The sequence below is a fragment of the Cariama cristata genome, unplaced genomic scaffold (assembly GCF_000690535.1).
Source record: "Cariama cristata isolate BGI_N322 unplaced genomic scaffold, ASM69053v1 scaffold5320, whole genome shotgun sequence".
NCBI lineage: Eukaryota > Metazoa > Chordata > Aves > Cariamiformes > Cariamidae > Cariama > Cariama cristata.
In genome coordinates, this window is record NW_009593974.1 from 24,234 (window position 1) to 50,265 (window position 26,032).

At 37.3% G+C, this 26,032-nt stretch overlaps 1 protein-coding gene across 1 annotated transcript in view; it reads right to left on the minus strand.

The window, feature by feature from the left end:
* Positions 1-26,032, minus strand: part of ZMYM2 (zinc finger, MYM-type 2) — a 68,591-nt gene that overhangs the window by 13,415 nt on the left and 29,144 nt on the right. The window contains exons 7-15 of the mRNA XM_009696157.1: positions 23,877-23,993; positions 23,133-23,283; positions 12,994-13,166; positions 7,147-7,312; positions 6,165-6,199; positions 4,286-4,415; positions 3,996-4,111; positions 2,996-3,167; positions 1,093-1,200 (exon numbers count right to left, since the gene is read on the minus strand). Coding sequence (XP_009694459.1) covers positions 1,093-1,200; positions 2,996-3,167; positions 3,996-4,111; positions 4,286-4,415; positions 6,165-6,199; positions 7,147-7,312; positions 12,994-13,166; positions 23,133-23,283; positions 23,877-23,993 — 1,168 coding nt within the window. The remainder of the gene's footprint in view (positions 1-1,092; positions 1,201-2,995; positions 3,168-3,995; positions 4,112-4,285; positions 4,416-6,164; positions 6,200-7,146; positions 7,313-12,993; positions 13,167-23,132; positions 23,284-23,876; positions 23,994-26,032) is intronic.

Below are 26,032 nucleotides of genomic sequence, written 5' to 3' on the forward strand. Positions count from 1 at the left end.
GGGGCTAAACCATACCACCACCAGTCCTTCTCCTGCTACCGCAAAGAATCTTATCTCAGAAGCACTTCAGTGTAATCAATACCTATTACAAACTGCTATTATCTACTATTCCATTTTGATTATTTTTTTCTTCCATCGTTTTTCTTTCTCATGTACCAAGCTTCACTTACAAAGAGGGTTAAAAATCCTAGTATGCATCTGGCTAATAAACCTCCTAAGGCTAAGGTCAGACTAACCCCTAGACTTGATCATTAAATTAGACATACAGCAAACTGAGAAACTTAGTCTGGGCATCTAGTGCAGATATCCACGGCACAAGGCAAAAGGAGACTTTCAACATCAGATATAGAAGCTATCCAGGGGAGGTATGAGAGTTGTATGACCAAGAGAGGTGATGTCCAGAGAGACACTAGCTACGGTCAGGAGCTTTCTTGGATCTTGCATTGATTAGTACATGGTATAAGGAAACAAGACGCTGTTGCCTGCGTTCTATAGAGTGGTAGAAATTGTAATACATAAACCCAAGACCTTTCAAGAAAGGTCTCAAAGCAGTGATCTTCCTGATAATTCAAATAATGCTACCTTTTAGTATCTTGTTAATGTCCATACCTGTATTTGAAAAAGGTAACACAAGTGATGTGCAGCATATCAGCTTGCAATTTTCTAACAAATGTGAGTGGGAAATTTGCCCTTTTGTCGTTTCTGCTCTAAACCCTCATTTCCCATCGAAGTACCTGGTGACTGAAGAATGCATTCATTATTGTCTTCCATGACATATGCCATCTGACTCTGAGCCTTCAAAATAGTTCTCCTAAATCCATGTCCAAAGCCAAGTGATGTAGCCAAGTTCATTTGTGAAAGGTTAATTCCCCCTTTTCTTTGCATTCTGTTTCAAATACTGTATTTAGAAAGATGGAGGAACTAATCCAGAAGTCCCCAGTCTTGCAAAGACATGGCAAAGTTTTACCTAACAGTCAGTCAAGTAGATCTTGCAACTAAATAAAGCTCCTCTGAAAAGATGATGAAACAAAGTACAATGGTTGCCCACAATGTCTATTTCACAGTATTTATTAAAATGAGAGAAAAAAATACCTCTTGGAAAGTCTATTTCAATATCAAGGTCTGGTTCATATGGAACATCAGGCAAGCTTATCCGTGCTTCTGTTTCTGAGTTTATTAGATTTGATTCAACTACCACATCTGTTTAAAAAAAAAAAAAAAAAAAAAAAGAAAAACTCATTATTTTAACCAAAAACTCTCGTTATTTTAACCAAGACATCGATTAGTCAAAACAGGGCAGATTTAGAACATTAGAAGCTGAGTGGTTCCAAAGCTGCTTGTTCTGCTCATCACCATCCTAGGTTTCGCTGTTCTTGGGATCTCAGATTTCCTCTTCCAATCTGATTTCCTTCAAGCACAAAAGATACTTACTAGCCCATCTGTCCTTCATTAAGATGAGTCAGCAAAGCACATGTATAGAAAATCAAATCCTGGTGAATCTGGATCACATCAACCAATCACAGAACTCAAACAAGCCTGACAAACCTATCTATCTATTCTCCTACATGATTCTTCCTGCAACGGAACAGACTTTCACGTCTGTGAAAGAGATCCTACCAAAGCAAACAAGGCAGGCAGGCGGAGAGAAACAAAAGCTTGACCTCTTTCCAACTTCTGGCAAAGAGAGATTTCTCCAAATTCAGTTCTCTGCAAATGTGCAAGCTCTGATCCCATACATCTCCTCATTCAGCTAGCTGTACTTAGCAAAAGAGAGCAGGGAACTGCAAACGACAACCTTGCAGCACTACCAGAAATGCCCAGCTTTAGTGGGGGAACGGCAACAGTTTGGAAAACAGTAAGCCCTCCTGGGACTGCTGCACCATTGGCCTCCTATATACCAGGTCCAAAGCATATGTTCTTGTCGTGTACCAACATCCTTTGAGACATCTGTTGAAAGTGCTTGAAAAAAAAACCCAAAATTTCACCTGAGTCATGGAAAAACCTTAAAATCTAGTTTTTGGAAGAGAAGGCAAATTCTCTTTTGGAAAGATACAGGAGAAACTTGGAAGATCCTGCCATGCAGAGCCAGGAAAGAGGGGAAAAAGAGTTACGAGCACTGCAAAAATACAATTACAGGATTATGTGTGGTTTTTTGATCTTCAGCTGTAAATTCGTCCCAGACAGTTCTCTCCCTTTAGGTAAGCTGGTGGGATGACAAGCCGTTTCAGCATCACAACTCCAATGATCTATCAGATCTACTATCTTTACAGAGATGACACTTGCAGGTCAAGATCAATCAAGAGCAAAACCATCGTTAGGTCACCTGGTTTTGTTGACCACAGTTCCACTTGTTAAACCTACGTTTCTCTTAGCCTTAACAGTCTCCGCTTCCCCACACCCAATATAAAATGTGGCTAGTAACATGTTACTACAAAGAGATCAGACCTCTGTCATATCCCACCTTGCTCAGAGAAAGCTGTCTTCACATCTGTAAGACACAAATATGGAGATCACTTTCCCTAAACTTTTGACTTGAATTTTTCTGGGAGGAAGAATGGATAGGGTTTGGCTTGTTTGAGTTATGCTGAGAAGAAAACATGCATGCAGTGCTGGATGATTGCTTGCCATCAGCCAGGGAGCTGACGCAAGCAAAGGGAATGCCTGTGTTTTTAAAGACAAAGGTCTCGTACAGCACACTGAGGTCACACAATAGACTTCAGAAGGTTTTCTGTATTTCAAATGAGCTAAAACAATCTTTAAAAATATTTAAGATCAGACTTCAGAACGTTTTCTGTATTTCAAATGTGCTAAAACAATCTTTAAAAATATTTAAGATTTCAACTTAATATAAGAACTCAATAATAGCACTGTTGTACTCGAAGAATCTGTCCCTAAAATAAAAAAAAAGAACCAAAACCCAACCCTTCTCTTGATTCACACACACCCACACATACACCCCAGCACTCCAGAGTCAAAAATTTGGCAGGAAACTCACTGGCCACGTCAGAAACTTCAGCGTTTCCATCATGTTCAGGTACCATCCCTGACAAGTTCAGTAGCTCAGTTTCCAGTGGATTTGAGGGCACTTTTCCCCTCAGCTCTTCTATTGCTGCAAGGATTTTCTCACTGCTGTCCACAGTAGTGGGCAAGAAAACTGGAACTGGCACCTATGCAGACAGGGAGGAAAAGATAATTAGAAAAGAAAAAAAAGTGCTGCAACAAAGCAACAGCAGTCAACACAGAAACAAACTACACCCCTCTTCTAAAAGACAAAGTTGATCCAGATTAGAAACATATCACTTCAGTGTGGGCTAACAAAAAAATGTTCACAAGTTAAAGAATTTAGTATCAATTATTGAGAACAGAAGGGAAAGCAGGAAAGGATACAGAAAAAAATTAAATATGACAAAAAATAGTGGGTCAAAGTAAGAACAGAAGGGACTTTGGAGCTTCAGACCTGTCTGACTATAACTTGAGACTAACAGACTGGACAAATCAGCATCCTGTTCTAGTGGCTTGCTTGTGAAACATGGATATTTATGAATTCAAGGGGGGGGGTTTCCATCATTTGGATGAGATTTAGTACATAAGTGATAAGAAATTTAACTTACATTTATTTTCTTTTGTTGTCAGAAGATTCACTTTTTTGCTTTTCTTCCTTCTGTTTATCCCACTCTGCCCTCCCTCCCCAACACAACCTTTCAGTTTCCCCATCACCAGAACAAATTTTGCTGTTTAATGTTTATTCTGCAAACTCGTAAGTATCACTCAGCATTGTTCCTAAAAAGTTCAGCAGCACAAGATTTTCACGCTGAAAGCAGGCAGATAAGAACAATCAGGACATTAAGTGCCACTGTCAGATTTCTAATGCTTCTTCTGCAGCATCCTGCAGTCCTTTAGATGGACCAGAATGAAAACAGCCAACAATACAAAGTGGTCCCACAGATGCATGTGAATGGATGTCAATTTAAAAATGAAGCTGAAGTCTCACTTACAGGAACAGGAACCGTTGTAGGAACAGGAACATTTTGACTATACATGTTCATAGGCACCGGAACATAGACAGGTACAGGAATAGGCACTGGGACATACTCTTTTTTCAAATCATCTTCTATTAAAAGAAAAAAGAAAAAGGCAAACACTGCCAGGTACTTAAATATATTTTACACCTGCAGTTTAGGGAAAAAAAATCAGAATATTTGCAATATGTTCCAAGACAGCAATTACTAAGTTAAAAAAATCTGCAATGAAGAAATGAGTAGTTCCAGTACAGTTCAAGAGTTACCTGTCTGACAAGATTTTGTCTGCATATGAGGTTTACAGTACGTGGCTTTCGTCATTGTCAAAGGCTTGCAAAGAACTGCCTTGTTCTTCATTTCTCTGTTAGGTGTTGGAGAAGGTGGTGGTGCTGAGCCCTACAGACAAGCAAATAAAAAAGAATGTCCTATTGCACCGCACCGATTTCAACACAAAGTTCTTGATTCAATGTATCAGTTGATACTTTTCACATATAAGATACCAAAGAGGAAGCTCACAACAGCACAACACAACAGCACCAACTATTCTTTAATAGCAAGCTACTCTATATTTCTAGTAACGAGCTGCCACTGCCAAGAATGTAAATGTTGTATTTTGCTCAGTCAGGGTAGCCCTTTGATTAAGAACTTCTGGTTCATTTTCCTTTTTTTTTTTTTTTTACATTTAAGATACTCTTCAGATATTCTTTTTTACATTCTTGTTCAAATGAAAGTGCAATTGAAGCTATTTTATAACTTAAAAAAAAATTTTAGCTGTAAGAATTCACTATAAGTAGCATAACAAACTTCTGGCTCAAGGTCTAACCTTCTTGAACTACACTATAATCCAAAGATCACTTTTAAAAAATATATATTTCTAAATAAAACATCGTTAAACAATTTTTTTAATACCTAAATGATGAACTTCGAGCTCCCCCTGCTGGCTCTACAGTAGTGACCCCAAATACATGGGCACATCCCATAATGCTCAAACTGCAGCCTTACAGTCAACGGGTAAAAAAGCTCTTCTTCCAGACATGTTTTTTGTCCCCTAGCAAGTGTTCTAGAACCCGATTTAAGAAACTGTCACTTTTATTTGGTTATATGTAGAAAGACTAGCCCCACATATCCTTTTAAATCGGGAAAGAAAGTCAAAGTCGTAAGAACAGCAGCAGACTTTATTTAACAAGAGTACACTTTCTAAAATAAAATTGTATTGCACATACCTTTTAAAAAATTTATGGACTGAATTAATATCATTAAACATAAAATGCTAGATGTTTTTGACACTACAGTTTAGCTTGTCTGATGTCTCTAGTTACCTAAGCAATCTTATTTTCTGTGTTTTTTATTAATGTATTTTATAATGCCATCAAAATACTTTCACTTAGATTTAAGATTTACCTTACCCAAGCCTATTTGCATTAAAAAGTTGAGTCAATTTTTTCATGGAAAAATAGGCAGTTCTGAGATCTTCCATGTGACAAACAAATCAAAACAAAACTAAGTTTCAAACCAAGTACACTAAGCTAACTGAAAAAATTTTTTATTAATAATACTTTTGACACGTTGACAAAGCCAGAAACTCAAAGCGACTCCACTGACGATCCCCACCCTCCCAGACAGTGATCCTGCAAAAGGTGACGCTTTCCTAATCTGTCACCGGCAGCAAACTCAATCAGACTTGGAACACCAATTATTCTACTCTCGGGAATTACAATTCAAGATCTGAAGCTCTATTTTCAGCCTTTCAAAGATGAGATACAACCTTAATATTCTAATTGACCAGTGAAATTCTCTTCCCTTTCTACACTCCATAAATGCACCTAATCAGTCTAAATGTGTGAATAACATACACATAGTTTGTGGATTAACTTGTAAGCAGCAACACTTTCACGCACTGAAGATGTAAAATACGTGGCTGACGATATGGTTTCCCAGAAGACATTAGAAAGACAAAATATGAACATTTAAAAATTTAATTTCAACTACTGATGTGAAAAAGACTAAAAAGTTCCATAAATTTAGCTTAGTATCATTCAGTGATACTAATTCTTTGGTTTTTAATAGCATCCCTTTAAGCCACCATGATTTCATCTTTTAAATACATTTAATTATATTATATATATGTTAAATAGATGTACTTACTGTTATTTTTGTTCGGGGGGTTTGGCAGCCCTGATCTAAAAATGTAAGAAAACATTTTTAGAATTTTTTTCCCATTTTCAGAATCAAAGCAAATTCCAGCAAGCAACTCAGACAATATCTATCATCCGAAAACATTAACACTACTGTATCACAGGTGAGAACTGCACACAAGACTTCTCATTCACAGGCACCTCACTACTCCAGCATTGAACCTTACACAAAGGCAAATGCTAAATCAATGCTCCATCCAGATGTGAATATAGCCTCTTTCAGTAAATCAAATACCAAAATATTCAAATATGAAAAAGGCCAGACAGAGAAGTTGTGTTGCTATAATTACGTTAATTAAAAAGCTGATTTATTTGAACTTTGCCTGACTTGTCATTGAAACCACGTAAACATGCATTCAGCCCCCATCAGCAAATTTACACAGTACCTACTACAAACAGGAAGGAGAGGAAAAAAAAAAAAAGGCAACGTATTCCTCTTATGTAGATACTTTCATTCCATTCTCATTTAGTTTCCATTTCATTTATTTCCTTTTAATTCCATTTAATATATTTCTTTTTTCATTCCTAGTGCATTTATCTGCTCTCTGTGACCAAAACACGCTTTGAAAAGAAGTGTTTCCACAAAGCAGCTAATAACAAACCCAGGCACAATGAAAGAGGAAAACATTTTCTGTCCCCATGCTGATACAATACTAAAATTACACTTAACCTAAAAAGATGACTTGTTTTTTAGAAAGTGATTACGAAACTGTTTTGATTACCTGACAATATTTCAGCTCTTGAAAAAGCAATAAAATAAAGAGCTAAGATGAAAAATAGCAAGCAGCTCAATGATGCCTCTGATGATAAAATAAAAAAGGGTAATCTCTAACACAGTTTATTACAACAAATAAATAATTCAAGCAGCTTTCAGTTTTTCATTTAAAGGAAGCATCTTGTTTGCTATTTAGCAGCCATAAAGCACCACATACCATAGTGTAAGTTCTCAGGTCCTTTTTGGGTTGCCAGATTTGGTTCGTTTTGTTGACAGTAGAAACGGAGCAAACAGTGCTGATCACAAAAGTGTTTCATTTCCCCACGCCACTGCACTTTCTCTTTGAGAGTTCCTTGAGACTTACAACAGTCACATCGTGCAGCCTTAAGGCAAAGGAAGAATTTGACATTTTTAAACAAGCCTTGGAAAAAAAAAAAATTATTTCTACATTTTAAAAGGTTACAGTTTTAAGACTACTGAAGAATCATTACCGCTACAGTGTTAAGTCTCGCTCACGTAGGCTCTCGCGAGTTACGCTAACTTCTAACCTGTGTATACAGGCACATCTGTTGACTTATTTTCAGCTGTCTGCTGGGGGTTAACACCCAGAATGAATCTACTTTGTTTCAGTAAGTCTTTACTAAGTCTTCAAAAATTGCTCAATTCTAGACAGTCAGCAAAAAATGAATTTTATGCATCAATTTGAATTAATTCCGCTGAAGTATTCTGCAAAACAAGAGCACAAAGTGACTGAGACTCCTTAATGGCTCTGTTGAACCAAGGACAAGTAAAGTTGTTTTTTTCCCCCCAAAGTTTGGTGTTTTTTTTATGTGACAAACAGAATCACTTCGCTAGGTATCAAATCAGAGTCCTTTAGTGTAAATAACTCTTATATTTTCATTATTTTAGTAGTCTGACAAGAACTTTAGATTCCATTTATTAAGTTCAAAGTTTCTCTGATTTACAAACAACAGCTCTCAAATTAAAGAGGTTATCACAAAATCTAGTTAGCATGTAACTCGAAACTCAAAACTTTGTTCTTCTGTATCCCTAGTTAAACATTTAAGTAATACATCTTTCACCAGCATACATGATACTTTCATGAGGCATCACCAAGAAAGACATTGTTTTTCTCCAAAAGACATTCCACTGAATTTAATCAGCCGTGCTATAACTTGTTATCTGAACAGTGGTAGCCCCAGTTTCAGATCTTCAAGCCAAGAATTGTTTGCACTACTGCCCCCCTTGATATAGCTTGCAATCTCCATTCTAAAGCACTCCTTACAAAATTAAAAGCTTTATTTTGGATTCCTGAGCATCCGTAAGTCAACCTAATAATATAGCCAGGAGAGGAAGAGGAAAGTTATGGTAATATGCAACATAAAACATTAATACATAAAACCATACACAACATTGCAGTTATGCACAAGGCTCTGATGGCTAAAAAAAAAAAAAAAAAAAAAGGTCCAACTGTAGCTCTTGCGACTCCAAAAAAGTATGAACAGGCCAATTAGTTCAAATTTAAAAAGTAACTAAATACTGAGTTCCTTCTCTGTACTTCAACAGTCTGGCACCGTCCTCTGGCAATGTAGGAAATTCAGCTCTCCGTTGTCATTTTCAAATATTTAAGACGAGAGAGACAGACTCAATTCTAACAGCATACCCAGCTCTAAATTGGGAGCAATTACAGCTGTGGCTTCAGGATCGCCTCACACCAAGTGCCAGGTGGCCCTGGAAGGGCAGGGACCTTCCAGCCCTGCATTACCTCTATCCTCCCTCAATTTTTGTTCGATTTGTCACCTTGACTTTCTGCTGATGCTGATCCACAGTTCATTTCGCAGCAGAGATGTTCTCAGTGGGACAAAAGAGCAAGTGAGTTGTGTTCTTGGAAGGGAGTGGGGAAGATGAAGTGTGGAGTGTTGCCAAAATAGCCTAGATTTAGCAGTTCAGGGAAACTGTGAATTCACACCTTTAGTGCAAATGTATCTGCTAAAGCTACCAAAAGGCTGAAATACCAGTAGAAAAAAAATTATACATAATTCACTTCAATTTTAAATCTCAAGCCCACCTAACACTGATGAAGAATGACAGCTGGCCCACGTACAGAAAAGCTCACCTATTCTGACCTGCTGCACACTGCCTGACTATCAAAGCACCACTTTCTGCTCAATTTTCTACCTCCTTCAAACAAAGAAAAGGGTGACAAATCTTGTCAAATGGAGCAACTACAGCCTTTCTGCAACTGTTTTCTCCCTTTCCTGGTTCTGCTCTTTTGTTTAGGCCTTTGAATAAGCATATTATTGTCTCTCCTGGGCCACTACTACGGTATTTAGGTGAAAAAATTTTGGTTTGCTTCCACATGGAAATTACTATTTCTTAGTAAGCCCAAGATTCCTTTATAAGGATGCTTCACTTCTCATCCCTACATTTGCTACCCCATAATTCTACCATTTCCACAATCATGCTCGCAGGCAATACTATACACCCTTCCATGCACGGAAGCTTCCTGCTACTTGCTTGCTCTCCTCACTTCTCTGATCATCAAATTAACTGAAAGCAAAAGTGTGAATTAATGATTTTCTGGTTTTTTTCCTTCCTTCCCCCTTCAATTTGTTTTCATTTGGGATACTGGCACTATATGCTAATTATATGTTAATTGAAGTAACTCCTTTGCCACTCATGACTGCTTCTTGGTCCAATTCTTTTCGCAGGTCCAACTTCACCATGTTCAAATGGGCATGGTGATTAGTATGAAATGAAAACTTATGTTCACCCGAAACTTGGTTTAAAACGCAGTTTTTCACATGTGGGGCTTTTATTTAAATTTTCAGTCCTCCAAGGACCTGTCCTAAATGTTCTCCAATGGTTTGGACTGGTACTAATTTGACCTAATCTTAGCTGTCTATTCTGAGTTCAATCCACAATAGGAAGCAAAATGTTTCCAGAGAGTGAGTGTAAGAAAAAGGCGATCAACTGTTCTAAAACCGTACCTACTTGAAATTGAGATGCCTAACTATAAGATGGCTAAATTCAGACACGAGAAATCCCACAAGGTTGTCTTGCTGCCTTTACCATTTAGACTAATATTGGCTCCATTGCTTCAAGTGTGACCACTGTTGACAATCATTGCTATCTGAGCTCACTGGCCACCATCATTTTTCTACGCCTCAGACCGTGGTTCCCCAACTGCTACTTAGTCTTTGCTGAAGATCTCCGCTGAGTACACAGGCATCCCTGTACATGCTCAGTCCAATCAATATTCCACTGTAGCCTTGGATGACCTGTAAGTGCACTTCAGCTGGAGGATTTTCAGCAACGTTTCACAATGTATATTTAAAGACACAGATTTCTGTGCTGTTCTCAGAACTGTATACTCTTTTCCAAGGTCCTTTCAACGCTCTAGTATAAGTAACATCAAATGATTGAAACTGTCATCAAACATTAGGCTACTAAAATATTTATACTGAAAATTCCCAGGCATTTTTCAGATTAACATCCAAATCATGGTATGCAACTGAAGTTTGCAGGAGGAGTTCTAATAACTTAGGGAGCTAACCTCAAGGCACCAAAAATTTTACCTCTTGTCTTAGAGGTGCATGGACACCATACAGTAGAAATTTCCTCAGAACCTGGCACCAGCTGGTAACTGTAGCTGTCACCCAGCAGATGATTAGGACTGAACTATTCTTTTACATTTCAATCCCTCATATTAGGTTTGAAGAACACTTCTAGGTAAGTCTGACGTGCTTCTAATACTTCTAGATAACAGTCTGTATGCTTCTACCACTGCTACCTTTCTCTGGCTTTTTGAGAAGAGAATTTTGGCATTCAGGGAAGTTCTCCCACAATACTTCATTATTTTTAAAAGTTAAGATGTTTTCCAGATAATACCACATGAGAAAGGTGTGTCCATAAAAAAAAGTAGACAAAGAAGATGGGAGACAAACACTTGTTTAATCAACACAATGCTGGTGTTAAAACATTACTAGGTTATTACTACTTATTTCCTTCCATGTATACATTAATTGAAACTCCAAAATAACACTGGACATTGCATAAATGAGACAAAGCTCATACATACGTAACTATTCTTTTAAGAAGCTAACAGACAAAACAGCAAATGAAGTACAAATTTGGGGAGGGGTCCATATCTATTCTGTCTTCCTATATTGTGATCATTATCTATTTATGGCTAGGTAAGAACAGCAGCTAACAATGTGCTACCAAATCTAAGATATCTGGAGTGACTTTTATAAGAGGGAGAAGTTACCAGCAAGGATGTAAAGGAAAAGAAAAAAGACCATTTTAGCAAAACACACAATTTCCCAAAACCTGTTACATGTCTTCCCCATGTAATAAATCCCAAACTTTTATAACCAGAACTAAATTAGGCAAAGGCTTTAAGAAGTATTTGAAAAAAATTACAATCAACAATTCAACATCACGTAACACTAGTTCCACTAGCAAGCATAAGATTCAAAAAGTAAAATGTCTAACACTTCAGTATCATCAAAAGTATCAAATGTCACTAGTTACCAGCAAGTCTGTTTAGATCACATTTCCTTTTCATGGCATCATGTCTAACTTTCCTGTACCACAGTACCAACAGCATTTCTTAGGCAGACTTAATGGGCCAATTAAGTTATTGCCTTATCCCATGGATCAGAAGGATAACCTTAAGTCAGAGTTTTCAAGTGGTTCTCAAACCTGAATCAAGAGTACAAGCTTCTACAGAAGTTTATGTACGTGAAACTGGTTTGGTATGCACACCCCCAGGCTATATTCTTGCTGAACCACCAAGGGATTTAAAGCACACCAAAGTTTTATTAAGTTGTCTATCAGAAGGCACTTTTACGCAGGGATAAATTTCACCCCATACCCCAAGTTTTAAGGCATATAAATTAAAATATTATTGTGGGAAGTTAACATTTTAGTAAGTTTAAGAACTTTGCAGCCAAGCTTCGTCAGCCCATTTTCAGATGAGACAGAAGAAACATATTCTGGTCTTCAGTAGTTTTCTTTCAGGAATGTCTAAGAGGACCCTACATACATTATTCAAAATAAAGACTTTACAATGTTTGGCTGTAACATTTCTGGAGACAGCCATTCCAAAATATCAGATATGTCTTCCGATTCAGTTCTTTTATGGCAGGTAGGTCATCTTGAATTACAGGACTTGGATCTAGCCCTCTAACATTTCAAGCTTTTTATTGCCTTCCAGGCTGTGGACAGAGTTTTGGTAAAGTGATGAATTTTGTACTGTCTTTTTTGCAATTGCATCCACAAGTGTAGTTCTTGTTTTGGTATTATCAGTGTAGCTTTCCATGATGTTCACACCAGAGATCAAATATTTTATCCATGGTACTAATTGCAGGTTAAACCCAGTCCAATTTCACCTTTATTTCTTTCAAAAAAATGAAAACAGAAAATCTCTTAATATCAACTCTTTGCTGGTTGTGCTTCACAAGGTAGTTAAGCTTCCAGAGATTTAGAAATAGATGCCATCTGTTTGATTTAAACTTTTATTAGAAATCCATTTGGTCTTGCTTTTCCCTTTGGCATCCTTTCCACTGGGAAATACTGAACAATCATAGCCTCTGCAGTTCAAACTGTGGGAGAAGTGAAAAGGCAAAAAAGGAGGCAAAAACAGGATCAAGAAAAACTCTGCTAACCTAGTTTATCATCAGTCAGCTCAAGGTATCATCCAGTTGCTATTAACAGTGCTTTCAAAATTCTGCATAGACATTTTAAGAAGTTTTGACAAGAAAAATATGGTATCAATTGAGGAGAAAAAATTGGAATTGTAAAGTAACAAATATACATAGCAGTTTCTTGTTTTTCTGTAACTCAAGACTTCCTTGCCAAATTAATTAATAAAATCAGATGGTAGAAATGCTGCTCTAAGATCTAACAAAACTCAAATGACGAAATTAATATATTCGCTTATTGTGAATGCTTTGCTGAAGTAAGCCATATTTGCTGCACAGTCCTTGAGATAGCCTCACATGTGCATTTTTGGTTTTTTTAACTGTGGAGCTCTCGTCAAAAATTCTGAGTTACTTGCCTTGTAGTACCAGTCCTGAAATTTTTTACAGCACTCTTCACTGCAGAAATCTCTCACTACACCATCAAGTTCCTTAGTTGCTCCCTTTTTGCACAGCTGTGAGCAGTAATTACAAGTAACACATCTCAGTCCTAACCGTCTTGCAAAGTCTTGTTTATATAGCAGCTTGCAGCCTGGAAACAGATTTTAAACATTAGGACAAAGTAATTTTTAAAGAGAGATATCACAGTTAAGAGTTAAATATTGAAAATTAAATGAATACAACAACAGCTAACAATTGGGGCTTCAGACAAATTCCGGTTGCATAACAGACTATATTTCAAGACATTTTTACCTGAATACCTTTCCTGCACAACTCTACGGTTTCATGTGATGTCTGTATCTTTTACAAAACACTATGCTTGAATCTGTGCTCATCAAATCCCTGAATAAACAGTCAGAAAAAATACATAATTTTCTTTTCATATAGATCCATGCAAAACCGCTGACTTGGAATGACATTGCTCAGTTACACATTCTGAGAATGCTAGATAACCAGACAATGACAATCAGAAATTTTAAGCTAGACAACACTATCCACCTAAATAATACCTGTGTTCAAGGATCAACTTATTTCTATCGCTACTTTCATTCATATTAATACAACAAACCACTTAACTCATTAATTTTAAAGAACACTAATAGGTACAAGATGACCTAAGAACTGAGGAGTGCCTTAAAAAAATATAACTATAAAGTAAGCAACGATCAGTACTGAGAATAATTATGCAATGATAGGAGTTTACATACGAAATCTGTGTAGGATTTATATGCAATGAATCTTTTTTTTTTTTTCTTTTCACAACAGGTGGTTGGTGGTTTTTTTTTGCATTTGCTATGCAGTCATAATTTCAAGGTTGCCATAATGACAGCTATATTCTTCAATAATCTGATCCTCCCTCAAGCAAATTAGAAAAGACATTCTAACATGTTAAATGCATTAAAAGATGAACACTGTAGCTATTACATAGGCTATTTTGAGAATATAAAGTATTTAAACTACCTCAAATCTATTGTCTATTCAGATGCCTAAATCATGTAACATATATCTCTAACTGTGCTAATTTTACAGGAGAGAACAGTATGAGAAGATGAAGTAACTGTCTATATTAAAAAATGGAGGGACGACATAACATCTACACAGACCTTTAATCTAAGGTACTGCACCTGTTTTTGTGATCTCCCAAATATCACAGTACCACCAAGATCAGAATTCAAGTCTTCCAAGTGCCCACTCTGCTAGGGCATATAGTCTCACACATGCAGACTTCTGTACTTCTGGGAAGTCATGAAACTCAATACGTAACATACCCGCTGCACTTCCTCTGGCATACAGAATATAAAAATACTGCAAGTATAATGGCTTCAGTAAATTCAATTAAGTGACTTGTGCTGTTGTCCATTAGGGTAGAATTTCATATATGTGAAATCAGGATACTATTTTAAAAATCACTAAAATCACAAAAATACAAGTGGAAGCTGCAGCAGACATCTTCCAAAAACAAAAGGTTATTGAGGAATTTTAACTTGCAATGGTACAAGCTTTGCTAACAAATTAAATTTGCTAGCAATATCAAAATGAGACAATTATAGAATATTGTACAATAAGACACTGTAGGTAATAACTATTTTAAACTGGTTTTTTTTAGTTATGTATCTGATTGGCTAACAACGAAGAAAATTACTAACACACAAAACAGGCAGTGCAGATAGAAAGTGCCAAATCAAGCAATCATCCTTACAGCACAACTAATTCTAAAAGAATAATAATCCTGAAGATATCAATGTGTGCAACCTATTAGTTAGAAGTACCCATTAAAGCACTGAAAATTTCTTGCCAGCATTTCTTCCTGCTGGCTCGCTCTCATTATTGTATGGGGCATCAGATTCTTTCCGCTTCCTTACAATTCCAGAGATAGCTCAGCACCACAACGTATCCTCCTCTTCAGCTGTGCCTTACAAGAACCATTCAATGCCACATTGACCTTTCCAGACTACAGAAGTACTCCACTACCAATCAGGTAAGCTATGTGCACCTGGCTAAATAGTCTACAAAAAGGAATTAACAAAGTTGATGTTTTTGTTGGCTGCTAAACTATAGGGAGTAAAATTGAAGAATCTACTACTGCTACATTAAGAAAAGTTGTCAGGTATTTTCCATTCTACGGTCAAACATCTCCCACGTCTCTGTGACTCATTGAAAATAATGACCAGTGAACATTAAGTAAGTGGAAACAAAAAGCCCCAAATTCCAGCCCTTAAGACTAAACGCCTGAAAAACATGGGGTTTTTTTATAGATCACTGACTGCAGGGCTTCTTGCTGAAGGAGGCCTCTACAAAAGATAAAAAAATCCATCTTTATAAAACTTCATATGTTGACAGAAGGTTGTTATAATCCTGAAGACTTCCAAACTGGAATTACAGGCTTTTCTTTGTGCAACATCGTGAGCAAAACTCTTCTGATTTGTCCGATACTTTTTTATGTCTTTGTAATAGGTAACTTAATCCACCTGACCAGGGAACATCTGGTTGCTTCAAGATCTTGTCACTTCCAACAAAGCGAAAACAAAATGCCTTTCTTTTAATAGGATGTAGTTTAATTAGGTCCTTGGTACTCTGTGCATAGCTAGGATATAACTGTTTATTATATGCTATGGTTTTGACTGGAATAGTAAAATTTTCTTTGAACTGTGGAAAAAGGTATTTGCCTTTGGCAAAACAGATTCTCAGCTGAACCAACTTGGTCTTCATGGTGTGCAATGTAAATCCTGAATCAACAGAGCAGGAGGATCCATGCTGGCTTTGTAGATCGGACCAAGAAGTGGGCTTTGACTGACAGCACATTGTGGAAGCGTAATGATTGTTGTCTGATCTTTCCAATACCAACACTAAAATGCTGAGGCTTTGGCCAGCCTAACTCCCCTGGGGACTTGGGGTTCATGAGTATAAGCACTGCCTAAAACAAAGAGCTGACAGCCCCAACATTTTGAACACAAAGATATGAGTAAAATGCCGAGTTCCTCAGGATCTCTGCTGTAACACCAGACACACACGTTACAGTGTGACTAGATGGAAATCTCTAGTGCTTTCAAGTGACTCTAAGAGAAAACAGCTCTTAATTTCAAAGGAAAATGTAAGTGCCGCTCATTCGGTTCAAGCTACACAGGTAATCAATTACGTTCTTCAGCAAAATTCAAACAGAAGACTACCCCGCAAGTCAACTATCTCAGAGGGACTATTAAGGAGCATTTTCAGAGGAAGTATCTTCAACTCAAAATCTGAACCAGGCAAAAAAGAAGTAGCTGAGTATCTGCTAAATCAACGTAACGTATCCTTAATTATGCTTATTAGAATTCTGGCTTCCAAGCAAAACCCAACACAAAACCTATCCCTTCCAACAGCCCTGAACTTTGGTTCCCCACAGAAACCACAGAGAGAAGATAATGATCTAAACACATGCAACAGAGGCTTACTGACAGGACAACACAGAAGCAGTTCCTCCAAACCTTTACTTGAGGCATGCTCCAGGTCAAGAGAGCTTCCTTTCTCTTGGCAGGCCCAAGAACTGCCAGGTCCTGCCTTGCAGAGCTACCCATGGTAGGAAACTTACTTCACTTGACTGTCTGCAGACTCAGTGCAAGCGAGCCACTAAGAATCTGATCCTATTCTACCAGCAGCACCTACCTGAATTAGAGGAAGTTCAATACATTCCCACATCAAGCAGCGGTGAAAAAGTAATGCTGAACTAAGAGCACCTCTGGAGTCTTCAACATCAGTCTCTTTTTACCACAGAGAACACCTTTTATAGAAAGTAGTTGTTCCATCCTAAAAGCAATTAGTTTTTTACCTCTGAAAGGCTGTACTTAACTCGAGTCCCTTTCTCCTCCTTCAAGCTACATCAAGGCCAGCTATTCTCTGATCTTGGTTCTTCAACTGTTATCCTTTAACAACTTCATCTAGAGAGTAACAACAGGCCTGTCATATTACAAGCCTGTAGTATCAAGAAGCCTGTAGCATCACAAGCTAGGTCTTGAAGATGTCTGGAGCTGTGTTCCATCCACATCTTTCTGCTGCCTCCAGCTGTATTGATTCGAATGCAATAGTCACCTCTTCCATACCCACATTCCTATCATCTGCTGTCTCTGGCTTCACAATAAACATCACTATCCTCAGGAAAACAGATGCAACGCATCCGATTTTGGGTCCTGCTTGGATTACCATTAAAATAGATCCCATCCTCTCTGTTGTTACACAGAGAGGCTGTGTATCCCACTTCCTTCCTTGTTTTCTGATTAAGAGCCTTTTATTATTTTATTATTCAACTCAAATTTTATATGTCCTCAGTTTATCCTAGTATTTTCTGGTATTAGATACTAGCTCCTTCCCTTCTCCTCCCTCCTAATCCCAACCAGTTACTCAGTTTTCGCTTGTTCTTAAATCTTTTCAAGTTGATTATTCTTTCAGGTTAGTAAGAAGCATCTTTACAAGTTGCCTTCTTCTTGTGCTCATAATCTCAGCACCTTAAATTGCCTTCACCCCTTATCTGCAATAGCCAATGCTATCTTCGCTTAAATAACTGTCTCAAACCTCTTCAAATACACAACAGTGAAACTAACACTGAAGAATACCAATCTAACAATGTCTACTGTAGTCGAACAATGCACAGGATTTCACTTGATGTTCTTTACCACATTAGAAATTAGCTCTCCATGAGCAGAAAACCTCAAGATTCAACACAATCTGTACTCAAATTAACATTTAAATTACATTACTTTAACGGTATCAATGTTCTCCCTCTACAGACAGAGGCAAGATAAAGATATAATCTCTTCCTCAGCATAGTTACATCTTTCGACTTTTTCAACTACAACAATGCTGCCACAAGTATCAAAATCCAGGTCAACAAGTTAAAATTTTCAAGTCATTCCAGAAGACATGCATCCAACAAGCACTAATTGGAAACTACATCTGCATGATCAGGCTCTTCCACGAGTAGAATATCACAAGAGCCAACTCTCCAGCTCTTCCATGTGCATTTGTCTGGAAGGTGCAGGCCTGTGCTTTCCTTCAGCATAGCCAAGAGCCTTCACATGGTGCTTCTGCTGCAAGGGAGACTGTGAAGTATTTCATAAGGGACTTCTCAGATTTGAGTTAGGGTAAAAAAGACAGCATATTCATTTTTATCAGCAGAAAAGTATCTTTGAGTTTTACAGTAAAAAAAAAATTGTTTGGAATAGTCATCTGCAACTCAAAGATTTAATACCAGACTACTAAATAAGACAACATGGCCTGAACAACTGCACTGTGCCAATCTGGGTTCTCTAACGAAAACTGTCGTGGCTCAAGCAGATATCAGGGATGTCCCATTGTAACCTGTGTCCATAGCAGTCAAAGGAGATCGTATTCTCTCAGAATTACTCAGGCACCCCAAAATCCCTCCAGAGTTGACTTCCACTTTCCTGCTAACCTGATTTGTAGGAAAGGAATAGCCTCCCTCAGTAACAACATGACTCTTGCAATTGTGAAAGGGCATTTTCAGGGATCATACATTTTACTGTACTTAAGACATGTTTTGCTTTTCACTTGTACCCTTTTGCCAAGATATTCCAACTCAACACCAAAGAAATGTTCAAAAGAAAGCCCCAAGGAAGCGGATTATTTCAGGTTAGAATTTCTCTCAGAAGGACACTGCCAAAGAAAGTGGTCAGAAGCAAACCCAAACTGTCTAACATGGTAGGCTACAGGTGAAAAGGCACCACAGCAAGTACGAGTTACTTTAACGTGGTAGGCCACTGTCAGAGCTGCAGAGGGAGATAACAGCTCTGTGAAGCACAAACAAGAGAGCTTGTAACAGAAGATTTTTATTATCCAAAACACTTAACTGTCATATGAAATTTTACATACGCTAAATATCTTTTCTTTTTCCTCTAACTACATTTCTTCTAGCTACCTCATAGATAGCTTTATGAGGTCCTATTGCAAAGTGGCATGCAGCTGGGAAGCTGTATTTATGCCATAAAAGTTTTCACAAAAACAGGTGCTTTACTACTGCCTTCAAAAATTTCTGTATGCTAGCCCAACTATAAAAAAAGCTGTGTTTCAACAGTTTCTGTAGCTCTCATGTTTAACGATAACGAAACCAAACATCAGGAATGAAGAGGTTCAAACAGGCTTGATGGCAACCCGCTCTGCTGGGGGCAACACAGCAGCTCAGTGCGGCAGGGCCAGCGTACAAACTTCTCCTCAGCGCAGTTCTCCACCTGCCCAGCAACTATAACTAAGTCTTACCAACACTTCATATCGCACATCAGTTTTGAAATCAGTTTGTTAATGTTTCTAGTAACAACAGGAATTGCTATGAATGCTAAGTAATATCTTAATTGGTTGTGAAATGTTCCTATGTAAGCACCTGTATAAAATTTAACATGCTTGTCTTTAGGCTATTCCAAATATCTGTAATGTTTTCATACAAATCTAAAAATTAATCAACTAAACATTTAATAGTATACTTCACTGAACAATCCAGCAGCAGTGGCTGGAAAAATGCCACTTGAAAATCTTCAATGTTTTAACTAAATATACACATTTCCTAGACATACTCAGTTCTGATATCACTTAATTTCCTAAATTTCTTTTTCCACTTGTCAGCTCTACAGTATTTCAAAAGGGGTTATCTCTACTTAGATGAAACATCAGAATTGTCTACATTGAGTTTAATTTGCAGAACCCATAATTCCCAGAAACTTATTACCAACTATCAAGATCACAGTACAGTTGCTAGTTTAATAGCTGTCTTTATCTGTACTATCCATTGACAGGGATTCCCAAGCATCAGATAACTGAGTTAACTCCACAGCTTACTGACCACCTCGTTCCAAGAAGCAGACTACTGGATATGAATCAGTGTTATTAAAATTCACATTATAAAATTATTACAAAGTCTTATGTTACTTAAATGATAACTCTTAGTTCTATTGAAAAGATTAATTAAATGCAAAATAAGTCTACAAGTAAAAAAAGTTATGGTGATATTCATCATAAAATAGTTCCGTTGCTGGATTGCCAAAGACTGATGTGTTCTCTTAGACCCTCAGAAGGGATATGTATTAAAAAAAGCCCGGAACTCAGTAACTTGAAGATTTCCTCAGGATTAAAAACTTGCACAGCCTATCCTCAATTGTCACTCATGCAACTATACATACATAAAAATCTATAAGCAACTTCAATCTTCTTGGTTTAGCTTATACAATATACATCTTATTTAATTTAGATACTGGTATTTTGGAATGAGGCATTCTAGTGGCAAAACACCAGAACAATTAATTTCCAAAGCCTCAGCACTAGGAGAACAGATTATACTCTTCCAACTAGTCCATTTGGGTTGTTCATCCTCCACATAGCATCTGAGTTTTGGACAGAAACAGAAAAAGCATACTGTACTCCACAAAAGAATTAACCAACTTTAGCACAAAAGATAGGTCAGTTCTAATTACACCTTATTGCAATGGAAGTTTCAGCTGGTCACTACATGTATTTTTAAATATCTTAAGAGAAACACATAATGAAACAGAGTTGGAATGAAACTGCACAGAAATACTGATCCAGACTTTAATGTGGGTGCCAGAGTTTGTGTGTAAATATATACATAGGTGCAATGTGTAAAAAAACCCTCAGGTATGAAGAATGTGAGCAGAGGAATGACGACATCTTCAGCACTCCGGCTAGGCATGCATAAGCAGTCAAGGGGTATTTCTGGTTGATCTTATATATGCTTTCCCATCAGTTTGCTTGAAGACGAACAAATAAGCACTCTTGCGGAAATTTCAACACCTGTTTAACTTCTGTTGATTTTATCTAGGAGCCTTCCTTTATAAACACACACCTGAAATTTTCCAGTATTTTCCCTTGCGAGTTCAATTTCTTCCCAAAATGCCAATAACTTGTGACTGAGTACCTTAGGTTATTTCTTCTCAAATCATAATACATTGTCTTCTGGTGAAGAATAATTACATGCTCAACAAAATAATCTACGTTGGTGAAGTTTCTTGAACACTTTGCAATATCAAAACCAGGATGGCCTCCATATCCAACAAGTTTATTTGGTAGATCTACTAGTTTTTCCACTTTACAGTTGGACATATTTCTGGAAAAAGGCTATGACATCAAGGAAAAACTGGTGGCGTTTGCGTGCCTGGAAAAGGGGGAAGAGAAATCTATCACCTCTGATGATGGAACTTCTATTTGCTGACCTCCACTTAGTCCATCTAAAGACCTGGCCCTCTCCTCCCCACATCAGCTCTAAACACTGTTAACTCTTGGATTCCACTATTTTTGCAGCAATCAATGACAATCATTGGCTTTCCTTTAAAATACAGGGCCTAGGTTGTTTCTACAGAGCTTCTGTCCAGGTCAGCAGTTAATTTTCATCGGGTAACACAGACAGCTTTTTTGATACCCATCACAAAGCAGACCTAAGCTACAGGTAGCAGATGCGTGCCATATTTATTCAAGTTACATTCTACTTAATGGTGCTTTTGACTACCTTTCTCTATTACTCAGTGGTTCAGATCATCACGGTAAGCTGATAAATTTTGTTTTAATGGTAACATTTGGTGTAAGCATCCTCATATCATCTTTGCTCTCAAGCTGGCAGTCCAACACATGCAAACTCAGTACCCACACTAAGATCTCCTGCAATGGATTCCCCCCATTCAGTAACTGTATTCATGCAGGAGAGTGTTTTTCTTTCTTTCCTTCCTTAAATTTTCCAATAGGAAATACAAGTCCTTACTTAGTTCAAGCCTCCTCATACAGAAATATATCTACCGAAGTAGTAATATGGCATAGCTCACATTATGAATCTTACTGATTACACTGTGACAGCCTCCAGACTTTAAAATGAGTTGTAAGTATTCACAGTAATACCAGCACATACTGTAATCTCCAGGCCAAAAAAAGTTTGCTCTTGTCTTTGAATACATTCTGTAGAATTGTTTTATTCACAGAAACAATTTCTAGCTAGATGTTATTGAGCACTGTAATGACACATTGTAAAACTGGGCCTTGCTTTGTCCTGTTTTTCTCTCCAGCTATCAATTTGCAGTCCAGAACACAAGAAATGGTGGCAAAGAAACCTAAGTCACCACACTCCATGCACCAGGAACAAAAGATTGCTATAAGGGAACGGCATGGAGGGAAAGCTGCCTCCAGACCCACACTCCACCCTTCCCTAGCTTAACAGGATCCTGCTACAAGTATATTGGCACATCTACTGTTTAGTCTGCTTGAAGGCAGAGATCTTCAGCAAGGTTTATCAAATGATAGTGAAAGCATTATTATTATACCTAAAGAAAAAAAAATATTCACTATATCCTTCAGAGACAGGTTATCCAAACTCATAGTTCAACTTCTAAGATCAGGATTAAATACCAGTATCGAACAGCTCACCAGAAGTGGAAAGGATAGGTGTTTAGACTGTATTTTGCTGTTTCTATTGAAACAGTATTTTAATGCAACTTAGAAGAATTCTATGCCCATATACCTCCTTTTTAGTTTGTTTTCTTTTTCAAAATCCAAATCATTAGCTAAGAAAATTATAATGACAGTAATCAACATACAACAACAGGCATCATTTGAGCTATTGCTTCAATGACCATTCTAAGCCAACATAGAATTTCCACTGTTGTATTAAACTTTGAAAATACTAATCAAAGAGAAAGTCTGGTATTCCCCAATGCACTTAGTGTTGGTATACGCTCTGCTGCATAAATTTAAAAAAGAATATATGTATAATTTTTTGTGCATTATGTATATACGCATGTGCATGCATATGTGTATGTGCATGTATTTAAACACACACACACTTAAAAGTGTTGCCCACTCTTCCTTAACCTGGAGTAAGTGGTGAAAAACTCAACAACAGACCATAAAAGTAGGTACATGCAATTCATTAATAATAATTGAGAAACTTCTGGTTTAGCCTCAAGTACAACAGAATGAGTTGTTACCTTAGATTGTAACACTAAATATTAACACAGTCAACTGCAGTAAAGCTACAATGATCAATACCTTAGGAAAAAAAAATCAAATACATACATACCCTCACTACAAAAGGGTCTTTTGATGCCAGAGAAATTCACCGTCTCATGCAGCGTTTTCTCTTCTTGACAGTACTCACAGTATGTAACTATGCAGTGCAGTTTCTTATAATCATCAGAACATGCTCTGCTGCAGAACTGATACACTTTGTTCTAAAGGCAAAGTTGCAAAGCATCACGAATAGGGTTAATGGATAAAATCTGGTGGTCTGGATAGCACAACTTTAAATAATAGTTCGCCATTAAGACACAACTTTAACATGCAAAGTAAACAGAAGTGCAAACAGACAATTAGGGCATGACCTCTAATGTTAAAAATAAACAACTCTCAAGCTGATAATGAGTGCTACAAATGCTCATCATTTCATATGAAAATGGTATACAGAAAATCTCAGCATATCCTCTTCGGATACTTCTCTCAGTTCATAGAAAAGTGTAACAATGGTCTATCATATCTACAGTCATACAATAACTGAAGATGAAAGCAGATTTCAAACTTACAGCTTATCTGAGAAATGACATTTTTCTTTGAATTCCACAGATGCTTTTTTATTTCTTATTTATGAACAAAGACTTCTGCGTTTATTCATACCAAAGTTAAACGATATTCCACAGAACCAGGTAGATTTTATTTACTTGATTTTTTAAGCTTATGAAATAGCTATCTAGGAAAACTGTATTGGAGTTACAGGTTTAAACTTTTAAACACTTCATCATTCTAAAAATAACACCAAAACTCCCCTTACCTCCCATTCCAGTACTTCTGGCTTTGAACAAAAAGAACTTTTGCAATAATTACATTTCAACTGAATATCACTGGGAGAGACAAACTGACCATTTGTTGAAGACTGCACACTGAGGGTCTGAAAAACATAAATACATATAAACATGACTAACAAAGAAAGTTACTTTTAAAATGTGTTTTTTCAATTAAGCCTATAGTGTTTGAGAATTTGGGAGTTTATAAATAAACTCACAAGCATTTCTGGCAAAATCACAGCAGGTTAGTATATTCCCTTAATTCCTTTTCCCTTGCCACCTTAGGTTTTCCAATCTTGAGTCTTTACCCTTACTTCCATCTTAATCACTTTAGGTTGTATTTCTTTTACCTTACCTTTCTAATGCCTGTTATTTAAGGGTAATTATAAATGCCAAAAAAACAGTCTCCCAAAACTGAACATCTGTTGAACACAAAACATGTATTTTCAGATAAATACATTTTCCAGCTTCCCTTATTTTGGTCACAGAAGTTCAGACAAAAGACCTACAAACAAATATTTTCAAATCCAAACCTCACCAAGGCAAATTATCAACACCTTACCTAAGCATACCACTTGAAAATACAAATACTAAAGTAAAAAGTCTTCAGTGAGAAACCCTGCATCTAGTCAGATTAAGGGAAAACTAGCTAATAGTCTTAGCTGGCCTCAGCCACCATGGCAGGAAGATGCAACCATTCAAACAGACAGCCCCTAAACAATTAAGGGTTTTCAGATTAAGAAAAATACTACAGATTGCATGTGTAGGTGTAAGAATTTAATTCTGTAAATGAATAATTCACTTACAGCATTTCTGGGGCAATCAGTAGATAAAGAACTCAATTTTACAGTATTTGTATTCTTCCAGTAGGTCTTAAATGCCTACAGAACATAGTCTTTTGCATGTTCCCTACATCAGGCAACAACTATTGGTGTATTACAAGTGCAATGTTCAAGACAAAATTTGAAGCAGCGGTGATCACAGTCACTTGAAGAATCCAGAGGACAAATTTCTTACATCCATCTTCTCAACAAATTTTCCCATACTGTTTGCAACAAGACAAATATCTTCAAAGATAACAAGTTCTCTTCAAACAGATTTGTTACTACCACTCCACCTTGTAACAGTTAAAATGTTACCAGATACTTCTCTTCAGACTCTCATGTTACTAAGGGTTCACTTAAAAATTTATTTTTTTTTTTTTTTTTTTAGTGTGATGAGACTGATCACTGATACAAACCCTCACCTAAGTGGACCGGTACTGCTGAGTGCTAGCTAGCAGTGCAAACGGTATCATTTTATGCAGATGCACTAATTCTGTAGCAGGAGTTTGCAGAGACTAAGTAGTCATGCACATTTCCCAACCATGGACAGGACCTGAGAACAAAATACCATACACAGCAGGTAAGATGCCAACTTTACCCCAATGGTCCATTGTCCCCTAACAACTTTGACACAGTCCGACGACCGCATACAGTATTGTCATATTTTTCCCACTATATCCAGCAAACGTCCCTGTGATTGAGAGAGGTTTGCTAGACTTTGGCTGCTCAAAATAGGTAGCTGAAAACTTGTACTAACACGGTAGCCACAAAGGCATTTTAAGTTCAAGGTTCAGTCTATGCATTTCTGCATTTGCAGGTTTCTTCACAGAACAATCACCATGCTCAACATGTGCTGCTGTGTGTGCAAGCACAATCAAAGTCCTAGAAGTTCTGGTTGAAAACAAAAAGAAATCAAGAAGCAAGCACACCCCCCACCTCCAGTTCAGGAATGAAGGAATATTCAAGACCTAGCAGAAGTGACAACTTGTACAGAAACACTGAAGACGGAGGGAGGAATGAAGACGAAATATATTAAGTGCTCATCAAATGAAAAGCAACCACATTTTCCGATTACTCTAATTACCTTTAAATATGGGACCAAAACACCTTATTGTGCGGGCTACAAGTCAAAAGTAAAACATGTTTTTTTGTTGTTTTGTGATGTATGGCACTGTTAGTGTCTTTTCTTTCTTTTCCCAACTGTTTGCTGTGGTAGAAATTCAGGCCCTGCCTAGTCTAGGGGGCTGGTGATTGAAAAGTAACAAAAGCTAGAGATGTGAGAACAATGGAGTTTTAGACTGCTTAATATTAAAACTTGT